This window comes from Pelophylax lessonae (genome assembly GCF_965119305.1).
Source record: "Pelophylax lessonae genome assembly, chromosome: 10".
In the NCBI taxonomy this organism is placed as follows: Eukaryota; Metazoa; Chordata; class Amphibia; order Anura; family Ranidae; genus Pelophylax; species Pelophylax lessonae.
This window is the reverse complement of record NC_138777.1, coordinates 78,664,535-78,677,235: the sequence shown is the minus strand read 5'-3', so window position 1 is coordinate 78,677,235 and position 12,701 is coordinate 78,664,535. Positions and strand designations below refer to the sequence as shown.

The window sequence follows — 12,701 nt, the reverse complement described above, 5'->3', positions numbered from 1 at the left end:
TACTTTTGACTTCTTTCTTTAATAACTACATAACACAGTACTTGTACTTCTACTTTCAGTACTTGAGTAGAAATTTTTTTTCAAAACTACTGGTACTTTTTACTTTTAGTATTTAAGTAGCAAATTTTTTGAAAAAACTACTTGCAATACTTAAGTAAAAAAAATGTTGAATACTTTAGTACTTCTACTTAAGTAACTTTTTCTGCGAGCACTTCCACTTCTACTCAAGTAATTTTTTGATCGAGCACTTGTACTTTTACTCAAGTAGAAATTTCGAGTACTTTATACAAGTCTGGCCAAGGAAGGGGACCACTCCAGGGAGAGTCAGTGAACAAAGGCCAGCACATATAGTAGGTCAGAAAGGGGGTGCCAAGATAGACCCTGAAGAGAAACTTAAAGTACTGTTCATCATTTAAAACCTTCACCTCAGTGGCAAAGTGAAGCAGCAGCCTTTCCGCACACACCACAGATAGATGTCCTCAAGTTGTGCATAGTTGCTAGTTGGAGTATCCCACTCATCCCTTCTCCCATCCCAGTTCCAAAATAAACACAGAAAACCAAATCCCCTGGACTGTTTATTGACTGAGCCGAGGACTTAAAGCTATAAGTTAAATTGTCTGTTGCTATGGGTAACCTAGGGGAATCCACTTTAAGTAGCTCCCATGGGGGCAGTGCTACACTAATAATGGCAGTAATCAACGACTTACAGCGGGATTGCGAAGGACAAATCGCCTAAAGAACTAACTGACACTTTTGACCCCTTTTTTTTTTTTTTGGGACCAGTGATGTTATTGCAGTGGTCAGTGCTAAAAATATGCAGTTACTGTACTAAAGACACTGGCAAGGAAGGGGTTAACATCGGGGGCGATCAAAGGGTTACCTGTGTGCCTAGCTAATGTTTTAGTTCAGTGAAGGAGGTGCTTTTACTGGGGGAAGACATGGATCAGTGTTTCTGCTTTATAGAAACACAGGATCCCTCGTCATCTGTACTGACAGAATGACCATCATTGTACCGAATGATCAGCGGGTGCCGGTGGACATCGGGTCCGCGGGACCCACTGATCAGCTCCTGCTGCGTAAAATCACAGCGAAAGCGAGCACGCAGCGGTGCGGGAACTCGCACCCAAAACCCAGAAGTGCAGAATCGCGTATATATATACTTGATTCTGGACAGCACGGCCTCCCTGTAACAGTAAATCTGCATTGGGGTGGTCAACAAGTGGTTAGGGTTAAATTAAATGAGTTCAATTTAGGTAACGTTTGCTTTAAATCATGTGTTGGAGAATTTAAAGGATAAGTTCACCTTTTAGAAAATATAATCAATGCACATTATTTGCTGGTAAATAAAAATATGCATTTATTATTTTTTTTTCTTTTGGAGCCTGTAAAGCATTGCACTAGCGATCAGCAGATTCGTTTTTTTTTTTTTTTTTGCGTTTATGCACTTTTGATCCTTTTTTTATTTTTATTTGGCCAGTTTGTTGTTGGGCAGATTAAATAGTGCAAAAGGCGTCAAAAACGCAGGGCTTGCATTTTTTTCATGTGTGCCCATTGAAGTCTATTACATGCAAAACGCTGCATTTTGCAGGAAAAAAAGTCCCCGACCTTTTCCAAAAATGCAGAGGCATAAAAATGCATTGACGTGAACGTGTTCCATAAGAACATATGTTAAAAAAAAAAAAAAAACTAAATGGGTTTCTGCCCAAAAGCATGAAAAAACGCATTCGTGTGAATGGAGTCAAAGCGGTACCCTAAAACATTTACCTTCTTGTCTTATAGGCCTTCTAAAAATTAGCAGTGCATTTGCTGTGATGACCTAAGCATGCATGCCAGAATTGCAGACACCCCGAAGCTGGTTTAATGCTATGAAAACAAAAATGGTTGACAGAAAATAAAACACATCTGATAGCAAATTCACTTAAAGCGTAACTCCACTTTTGTTGAGAAAAAAACATTCCCCTCTGGGTGATCTCTGTACAATAAAAGGATTTTAACAAACTTTGTTGCAGATTCCTACCTATTCTGAAGAAATCATTGTTCTTCTGTGGCTCTGTGTTGAGTGGGTCAAATGGGAGTGGTTTCATAATTATCTATCAGCTGTGGCAGCTGCAGGGCTCTATTGAGGAAAGCTGCTGGGCCTGCATCCCTTTAGACGTGTTCCTATTGGAAGTATCTCACCAAAAATTACATTTTGTTGCAGGGGATGCTAGAAATCTGACTTCTTAGTGCAGACTTCTGGGAAAATTGGTGAGCCAATCACACAAGCAGGAAATTATGTTTTTGGGGGTGTGGTCAGTACACATTCTGTGCACAGAACAGCTTCAGGTAGCCATACTGCATTGCATTTTTAGAAAATGACAGAGCTGCAGACTGAAAAGGAAAGGTCATTTTTAATAACATTCAATTACAATATGATTTGTGTCACAATTGTATACGCTATATTGTTTTTTCTTTATTTGCTATTTTTTTTTTTTACCAACGAAAGTGGAGTTACCCTTTAAAAATTGTTAGCTTGGCAGTGTTTCCTGCTACCCACAAACATGAGAAAAGTTTGTGAAACATGAAAAAAAATGACATCTGCAAGATTTACATAACGAATTTCAAATAAGGCCATACAGAGGAATTTTAGTTAGGCATTTCCTGATCTTTTTGACAAGAGATAATTTGATTTATACTCAAGCATCTACAAACAAAGGATAATGGTGGAATGAAGGAAGTACCTATACATCTTGTCCAGTTTTACATTATTTTTTGAGTCGGATTTCTCTTTTCCTGGAGAATATTCTATTTTTGGAGTGTAAGATGACAGATATACTATTTCCTGCAATGCAGAAGTGAGATATCGCTCATTATTACAGGCTTGAGTACATCGTTTAATCGACACCTGTCAGTTATAAACATGCTAAACTGGATACCTGGATAAAAATACAAAGCAGCAACAGATGTCTGCATTTATCTTTAACCACTTACTACCCGCCCGCCGTCAAATGAAGGCGGAGCGGTGTAGCTATTATCCTGGGAAGCCATCATATATTTTTACTAGTAATGGTGGCGAACAGCGATTTTTAGCGGGACTGCGACATTGCGGCGGACAGCTAACTGACATTTTTTACACTTTTGGGGGGGACCAGTGACATTACTACAGTAATCAGTGCTAAAAATCTTCACTGTTACTGTACTAATGACACTGGCAAGGAAACAGAATCCCTGTGTTTATAACTGACAGAACAGTAGTCTGCTGTGTTTACAATGTCTCCACGGGGAGCGTTCGCGGGTGCCCGGTGGCAATCGCGGCCATCGGATCCACTGATTAGCTCCCCCTGTAGCCAATAGGCACGCATGCCCCCACTAGTGGTCCCGCGAAACAACGTACATGTACGTTGTTTCGCGGGACAGAGCCGATCTGCCGCAGCAAAACTACAAGGGCAAGTGTTTTTTTTTTTTTTTTTTTTTTTTTGTGGATTGTTACTTGTGGCATAGGTTTAGCAACAGTGAATTTACTATCAGGCTTTCCTGTGCTTTGTTACTATTTAATGAAGTAAATTTTATTATATTCCTTATCTTATCCATTGACCCAATTTTTTGCCAGCAATATAGCACCTTATGCCCGTGACTCTATGGGACACTTTTTGTATGCACGTTTCTAGCTATGTTGGTAAGCACACTGGTGATGGTCATGCATGGATGATTAATTATATAAAACACACCCCTGGACGACGTCTTTTGATGACGAAACGTGCGTCGGGTGGCGCTCTTGGTGACGCGTGCTGCAGCGTGGAGGAGACGCGGCGGCCATCTTTTTGGTTGTCGACGCGAGGGACGCCGAGGAACACCGTGGGGAGGTCCACACACACTAACCAGAGATGCGAGATCATCTTTTTAATCCTGTAAGTGTGATTTTTATATATGGGAATAAACTTTAAAGCAGTCTGCGCTATGTGAGGGTCCCTGCTCTTTTTCATTCCATATCACACCATCTATTTGAGTTTGCCAGTCCAGGATCAGAGAGTGAGAGTCTTCGTTCCTAACCTGTTTTCTGGGCTTATGCGATCTCTGTCATGGGGGTCAACTACAGCTGGTAAGCAGTGGTGATATTGGAGTGCTTTTTGGTGGCGGTTCTTCGACTCTGAGGTCACTTCATCTTTCTTCAGTGTGGAGATACATTCCTAAGGACTGCTTTTAGCTCATTTATTTGGGACAATTTTATAGGGTTTAGCGCCACAGCTATTGCTCTTTTTATGATTAATTATATGATTTGCCCAATTATCATATTATTTTTCTATCGGCAAGTGGTTAAACCTTTAAATAAAGAACTAATGCACATCATTTTGCAGAGAAAAAAATATGCATTTATTCATATTTTTTCACAGGAGCCTTCAAAACATTGCACCTGCAATCAGTGGATCCTGGGTGCAATGTCAGGATCCTGTGCACTCTCCATCCAGCTTTCTGCATGTATCTCTGTATGCGCTTTCAAGCGGTAGTAAACTTAAAGGGTAACTCCACTTTCGTGGGGAAAAAAAATATCAAATTAAGAAAAAACAATATAGCGTATACAATTGCGACACAAATCAAATTGTAATTGAATGTTATTAAAAATGACCTTTCCTTTTCAATTTGCAGCCGCTGTAATTTTCTGAAAATGCAATGCAATATGGCCACCTGGAGCTGTTCTGTACGCAGAATGTGTACTGACCACATCCCAGAAACATAATTTCCTGCTTGTGTGATTGGCTCACTGATTTTCCCAGAACTTTACACTAAGATACAAGTCAGATTTCAGGCATCCTCTGCAACAAAAATGTCATTTTTGGTGAGATACTCCCAATATGAACATGTCTAAAGGGATGCAGGCCCGGCAGCTTTCCTCATTAGTGTCCTGTAGCTGCCACAGCTAATAACCAATCAATATACACTTGTTGGGATTTTTTTTTTACCAAAAATATGTAGCAGAATACATGCTGGTCTAAATTAATGCATACATTCAATTTGTTACATTTTTTTATTGGATATGCTTTATAGCATAAAGTAAAAAATATTGCTTTTTTTTCAAAACTGTTGGTCTTTTTTTGTTTATAGCACAAAAAATAAAAAAAGCAGACAAGATCAAATACCACCAAAAGAAAACTCTATTTGAGGGAAAAAAAGCATATACATTTTATTTGGGTACAACGTCGCACATCCGCACAATTGTCAGTTGAAATAAAGCAAGCCGTATCGCAAAAAATGGCCTGGTCATTTAGGGGGTAAAAACCTTCAGGGGCTGAAGTGGTTAAATGTGATAGTGGCAGCGGTTGAGAGGAACCTAGGGTCATGGGGTGGGGGGCTCAGGGGGTGAGTGCTTAGGTACATTTTATGGGTGTAACATGTTCCTAAAAGTGAAAGCCTTTAAGAAATGAATGGAACAAACTGAGATTACAAATTCACTGCTCAAAAAAATTAAAGGAACACTTTGAAAACACATCAGATCTCAATGGGGAAAAATATCATGCTGGATATGTATATTAATATGGACTGGGTAATGTGTTAGGAATGAAATGATGCCACATTGTTTGATGGAAATTAAAACGATCAACCTACAGAGGCTGAATTCAAAGACATCCCGAAAATCAAAGTGAAATAGTGATGCAGCAGGCTCGTCCATTCATTTCTTTTCAGCAGCTTAAAATGGTACTCAGTAGTTTGTATGGCCCCCCACATGCTTGTATGGATGCCTGAAAACATTGGGGCATACTCCTAATGAGACATCTGATGGTGTCCTGGGGTATTTCCTTCCAGATCTGGACCAGGGCATCACTAAGCTCCTGAACAGACTGAGGTGCAATCTGGCGGCGCCAAATGGACCGAAACATAATGTCCCAGAGGTGTTCTTTTGGATTTAGGTCAGGCGAGCGTGGGGGCCATTCAATGGTATCAATTCTTACATCCTCCAGGAACTGGCTGCATACTCTTGTCACATGAGGCCGGGCATTGTCATACACCAGGAGGAACCCAGGACACACTGCAGCAACATAGAGTCTGACAATGAGTCCAGGGATTCCATGCCAATACCTAATGGCAGTCAGGGTGCCGTTGTCTAGCCTGTAGAGGTCTGTGTGTCCCTCCATGGATTTGCCTTTCAGACCATAACTGACCCACAACCAAACTGGTCATGCTGAGCGATGTTACAGGTGGCAATACATTCTCCGCAGCTTCTCCAGACCCTTTCACGTCTGCTCTCATCTGTGAAAAGCACAGGGCACCAGTGGCGGACCTGCCAATTCTGGTGTTCAATGGCAAATGCCAATCGAGCTCCACGGTGTCGGGCAGTGACCACAGGGCCCACTAGAGGACCCCTGGTCCTCAGGCCACCCTCATAAAGTCTGTTTCTGATTGTTTGGTCAGAGACATTCACACCCGTGGCCTGCTGGAGGTCATTTTATAGGGCTCTGGTAGTGTTCATCCTGTTCCTCCATAAACAAAGGAGCAGATACCGGTCCTGCTGATGGGTTAAGGACCTCCTACGGCCCTGTCCAGCTCTCCTAGAGTAACTGCCTGTCTCCTGGAATCTCCTCCATGCTCTTGAGACTGTGCTAGGAAACACAGCAAACCTTCTGGCAAAGGCACCTATTGATGTGCCATCCTGGAGAATTTGGACTGGCTGTGCAACCTCTATAGGGTCCAGGTATTGCCTTATGCTACCAGTAGTGACACTGACCCGAGCCAAATGCAAAACTAGTGAAAAACAGTCAGAAAAGATGAGTAGGGGAAAAAAATGTCTTCTTGTCATTTCTGTTTTGGAGGTGGTCTTATTGTTGCCTATCTAGTCCACCTGTTGTTAATTTAATTAACACCAAAGCAGCTGAAACTGATTAACAACCCCCCACTTAACCGACCATATCAATATCCCAGGGGTTTAATTGACTTGATGCTATACTCTGATTAAAAAGTGTTCTTTTAATTTTTTTTGAGCAGTGTATAAACTATAGACGACATACATTGTTAGAAATGTATTTGAGAAAAATTTCCTATCCTATTTGTTCATATTTTCTCCTCACAGTAGTTGGAAATTTCCCCCAATAATGATTGGAAAATCAAGCGAACATTCTTAACCACTTAACGTCTTGCCACGTAGACCTACGTCGGCTGACTTTGCGTGTTTGTACCGGGGTGATGCCTCTAGCTAGAGGCATCATCCGGTACCGTTTTTTAGAGCCGGTGGTCGGCTTTCCGCTGGAAATGACCGATGTGACTCAGGAGCTGCTCGATCATTACCCCGGCGAGCGGAAGGGGATGCCCCCCCTTCCGGCGCCTTCCACGCCTTTGACCAGGTCTCCCGTCCCACCGGGAGTCTCGAGCACCCAGCCGGCACATCCGCTGGCTGGATGGAGTCCCAATCAAAGCCGGAAGTGGCTTTGATCAGGTCTCTGATGACGTAACCCGGAGGCGGCGTCCATGACGTCACGTCCGGGTTACTCTGCTGCTAAAGGCAGCAGATTAAAAAAATTACAGTATTCAAAAATGCCGTTTTCAGCGTTTTGAATACATGGAAGTATAGTGAAGGGGTCTGCTTAGACCCTCGATCCCTCCATAAAGAGTACCTGTCACTGCCTATTGCTGTCACAAGGGATGTTTACATTGCTTGTGACCGCAATAAAAGTGATCAGATTTTTTTTTTTTTTTTTAAAAAAAACCTGTGTTAAAATAAAAAAAAATAAAATAAATAGGAAAAAAAAATGGAAGTTGCGCCGCAAATGAAATCGCTGTTCAAACCACACATATGAGGTATCGCTGCGATCGCCAGAGCGTGAGCAATAATTTAAAAAAAAAAAGAGCTACACTCTAACTTTAAACGGGTAACCGTTAAAAAATTTTAAAGCGTCGCCTATGGAGATTTTTATTGACCATAGTTTGTCGCCATTCCGCGGGTGTGCAATTTTAAACCGTAACATGTTGGGTATCTATTTACTCGGAGTGACATCATCTTTCACAATATACAAAAAAATGGGCTAACTTTACTGTTTAGTTTTTTTTTAAATGCAGTGAAATGTGATTTTTCGTAATTTTTCCAAAAAATGGTGTTTAAAAGACCGCTGCGCCGCGTGACAAAAAATATTGCAATGACTGCCATTTTATTCTCCAGAGTCTTTGCTAAAAAAATATATATATAATGTTTGGGGGTTCTAAGTAGTTTTCTAGCAAAAAATATTGATTTTAACTTGTAAACAAAAAGTGTCAAAAGTAGGCTTAGTGGTAAAGTGGTTAAAATGAAAAATTTTGAATTCAATTCTACCAGTCTATCCAGTTTAATGTTTGGATGTGAACAAGTGATTTGCACAAACTCTTCACTCATTGAAATACATTGGCTTACGCTGACACTGCCAAATATATTTTCTTTTCCAGCTTCTCCAGTCAGAAATTGCAGACACAGATGTTGTGATGCAGGTCTTCGACTTCAATCGTTTTTCAAAACATGATGTGATTGGGGAGGTGCGCCTACCACTGCGGGACATGAATTTGAATCATGTTATTGAGGAATGGAAAGAGCTGCAACCTGCAGGAAAGTCGGAGGTAAGGACAAGGGCCCCAATATTGAGCCATGTACTTGGAGTTATGTGGCCATCATAACATTCTCGTTATCGCACTTCCATCTTTTGCAGTATGAAAAGCTTGGGGAGATTTGCTTCTCTTTAAAATACATCCCTGTGACTTCAAAGCTGGTTGTGGTCATTCTCGAGGCAAGAAAACTTAAGAAAATGGACAATGATGGATTCTCAGGTGACTTTCCACTCAAGAATAATTTTGGTTCTGCATTTTATTTTATGTTCAGTTTAATCTGAGATAACTCTGTACAAATAGAACATTCTACACAAAAGGAAATCCACGTATCCAATGCTTTTTTGCCTTTCTGGTTTTTATCATACAAACCTTTTTTTTTTGTTTCATACAAAGACAGACGTCCTATTTTAGAGGACAAATGTACTGAGAAGGTATGATTGCTATCGTCACCATCAGAAAATTCCCTGGCCGTCTGATTTTTATGGCTTCAGTGCTTTTTAAACTATAGGTAAACCCTCACCTTGTACAACCAATTCAATTTAAAACATAATTGAAAGGCAGAACATTTGTGTATAGATGCATAAAAAACATTATAGATACCTTTTTTCCCCCTGTTGTATAAGTGATCACCAGGGGCGTAACTACAGGGGTTGCAGGGGTTGCAATTGCAACCGGGCCCCATGCTCCAGGGGGCCCGGTTGTAGCTGCAGGAGGAAAATGGAGGAGATTGGATCCTTTGTCTGCTGCCCCCGCCACTCCTCCTATCCAGTTCACTCGTGTTCTGCTGTCTATGGGCCCCTGTGTGCTCCCCTGGTCCTCCCACTGTGCTGCCCCCCGCCCCTCCACTGTGCTCCCTACCTTCTCCTGCCGGCTGCTGCAGGGGATGTGTCACAATAGAGAACCAGGAAGGGGTCGGTAAATATGTAATTTACCAGCTCCTTCCTTTTCTGAATGAGTCATAGTGATATTGTAAAAAAATTAAATAAAATGATAAAAAATACAATTAAAATACCAAAAAATAAAAACTACTGACACCAGTGGGTGAACTTCCAGGATCGCAAAGGTCACACTTGCAACCGGGCCCTGACATTCCACCACCGTGGGGAGGCCCCAAGATGGCAGGAAGGGGGCCCACTGCAGAACTTGTGAAAGGGTCCCGCTGCGTGACCATAAAAAAGAGCACCGCAATGAGAGTAAAGGGCCCCAGGATCAGTGGGAAGAGCCCCAGGCTTGAAGGGAAGGGCCCCGGCCAGGGGTCCAGGGGGGCCCTTCATGGTTTCTTGCACTGGGGCCCTGAAGGTTCTAGTTACGCCTCTGGTGATCACATACTGTACCTTCTAAGCTCCTTATGCAGCTGGGAACAGAGAGGTTGGAGAGGATAACAAGCAGTACACTAATCTTCCCAGTGAAAAGCTGTGCAGGGGGAGGGGGGTGTCAGGACAAGTTTAAACTTAGGAGGAGAGCAGGCTGCATTCCCAGCTTAGCTAGAGAACTGACCACACTGTGCTCTCGTGCCTAGTGTACTCAGTTCTTAATAGAAAAATTGAGGGACTGTCAGGGATATCAAGGATTTCACACAAAGGCAGCAATGCAAAGAGAACAGGATACCTTTTCATACAAGCTTCTCCTTAAGTCATTATCCCAGAAAAGGTTTGTAGATTAGGGGTTTTTAACCTAAATTTGACTCTCCTGATTGGCATAATTGTCCTAAGTCAGTGGCATAGAAAGTACTGAAGCAACTGCAATCCACATATTCCTCTCTACACAGGTGTCCTTCAACCCTTTTAGCAGTTTGTTTTAGTATATATCTTTCTTTTTTGTGATGAAACATGGTTCTAGGATGCAGTGGCCCTTTTAGTAAACAGTAACATTTGCATAACTGGGCAAAGATCATAACCAGAGCCCAGCTTCAGCAGTTTATTGTACAAAATGGCTTCTCACTAAAAGAGACTGGATTGTTCCTGACTTACATGCAGATCAGAGAATCTAAGATAAGCAGACCAATCAGGATATACAGTAATCCCCCGCTACATCGCGGTTCAGTTTTTGCGGTCCCGGTAATTCGCGTTTTTTTTGTAATGTTATTTTACTATATAAATCATTAAAAATGAAAGATTTTTGTGTTTTTCATAGCTCTTGCTCTGTCTCTAAGTATCTTTTATGTGTTTAAATGAGTTTCTATTGTTTTAAAAGTGTGTTTAAAGACCTTAAAATGCTTCTACACGTACAGTGACAGTAAAAAAAATCATGCCTACAATGCATTTTAATAGGGTTTTTCTATTTCGCGGAATTTCACTTTTCGCGGCTGGGTCCGGAACGTAACCCCCGCAATGGAGGGGGGTTTACTGTACCCTAATTTTCCCAAATCTTGTGGACAACTATCACACCTATATGGGCTTGTTGGAAATGTGATTCCAAAACCATGGGTGTATATACTGTGTGTGTGTGTGTGTGTGTATATATATATATATATATATATATATATATATATATATATATATATATATATATATATATATATATATATAATATATAGAGGGATTCATTTGGAGGGTTATCCATATACCTTTAGCCATATAGTGTATGAATCCAACTGAATGTGAACATGCCCAAAATCCTGTAATGCAATAGGGTTGATTTGCTAAAATACAAATAGAATTTTCAATTTGCTAGGATTTTTCTTTAGCTTAGTTAATGAGGTGAAGCTCTGCTGACTTTCATCATCCAATCATGTGCAAGCAAAAGCACTATTTTTTTCCTTGCCTGTGATTGCGTATTCTTCCTCTTCTGCAAAGTGAATTTTTACCACCTTTGCTAAGCTAAGTGAAAATTGCAAACTAAACAGCCTATTTTCCTTTAGTAAATCAACCCCAATGGATCTAATACATTTTCAGTCCTAAATTTCTTTGCATCGGATTAGTACTTATGCACTTAATTCGATTTTCCGCCGTACTGATTTGTCTGTTGTCTGATTTGCAGTTCTTGATTTGCCGTTCCTTTAGCAGACTGACAATTGGCTACACAATTTGCCCAGCTAGTTTTTTGACTGTTGCTATTAATGAATTACATGTCTGCTATTCCTAATAAGACCAAATTGGTGTAATATATTGATGATATAACAAATTGAGCATTTTTGCCCTGACAGACCCATATGTGAAGGTGCAGCTGGCTCTGAATAAAAAGAAATGGAAGAGAAAAAAGACTGGAGTAAAGAAGAATACACTAAATCCATACTTCAACGAGGAATTTACTTTTGATGTGACACTGGAGCAAATTCAGGTCTGAATGGCATACTCATATTACAAGAAAATGCATGCATATTTCATCTACTGCTAGCAATATCTTTATTAACTTTATATAATAACTTTAATATACAGTACTCTCTATACTGCACATCCACTAGGATGGCAAATACTTTGATGTACATATAACAATTTTCTTTTCTTTTCTCCCTCAGAATGTGGATCTGATCATCTCAGTGTGGGACCATGATAAAGTCAATAAAAATGAACAGATTGGAAAGATATTTTTAGGCTGCCGAGCATCAGGAAATGCCTTGCGACACTGGTCAGACATGCTTGCACATCCTCGAAGACCCATAGCACAGTGGCACACTCTTCAGCCAGCAGAAGAAGTTGACAAAACTCTGGGACTAAAATCTCACATAAAACTTCCTATTCCAGGGAGATAGTAAAGCTTGTATCATGAGGTTCCTGAGTCAGGGCCGCCATAAAAAATATCAGGGTAACCTGCAACCTAACATCTGGGCCCCTTTTTTACCTTATTCTGTTGTATATGTGTGCAGCAAGATTATGTCTACGCTCATCAACCATACAGTATATAATATACAGCAGAGCCCACTGGATCATGTGCCTTAGTACACTCTTGATCTGATATTGGCCAGTTTGCAGTATGTTGCACCTTTTTCTTAGTGGCAATACTTTTGCAGGGAGGTTCTTTTTCTTCACCCTTTTAAAAGAGAAGGAAAGTTACTTTTCTTTCCACAGATTGGTGGCCATTGCAGTCCCAGCTCAAACTTCCAGTGGCCACAGCAAGGTGGGTCACTCCAATGTCCAGTAGAACCATTTCTTATCTTCTCCTCTATTGTTCTGCAGGCCCATTTCATTACTTCTATGGTGGACACTGGGTAGCAGAAACCACTT

The 12,701-nt window shown here is 40.9% G+C and overlaps 1 protein-coding gene across 2 annotated transcripts in view; it reads left to right on the top strand.

Annotated features, from left to right (window-relative positions):
• The window catches only part of LOC309564883 (synaptotagmin-A-like), a 106,141-nt gene extending 93,871 nt beyond the window's left edge, over positions 1 to 12,270 (top strand). For both annotated transcript variants that reach the window (XM_082269570.1, XM_082269571.1), the window contains exons 6-9: positions 8,383 to 8,550; positions 8,640 to 8,757; positions 11,684 to 11,817; positions 11,996 to 12,270. In XM_082269570.1, coding sequence (XP_082125696.1) covers positions 8,383 to 8,550; positions 8,640 to 8,757; positions 11,684 to 11,817; positions 11,996 to 12,229 — 654 coding nt within the window. In that variant the 3' untranslated portion in view covers positions 12,230 to 12,270. The remainder of the gene's footprint in view (positions 1 to 8,382; positions 8,551 to 8,639; positions 8,758 to 11,683; positions 11,818 to 11,995) is intronic.
• The last annotated feature ends 431 nt before the right edge of the window (positions 12,271 to 12,701 follow it).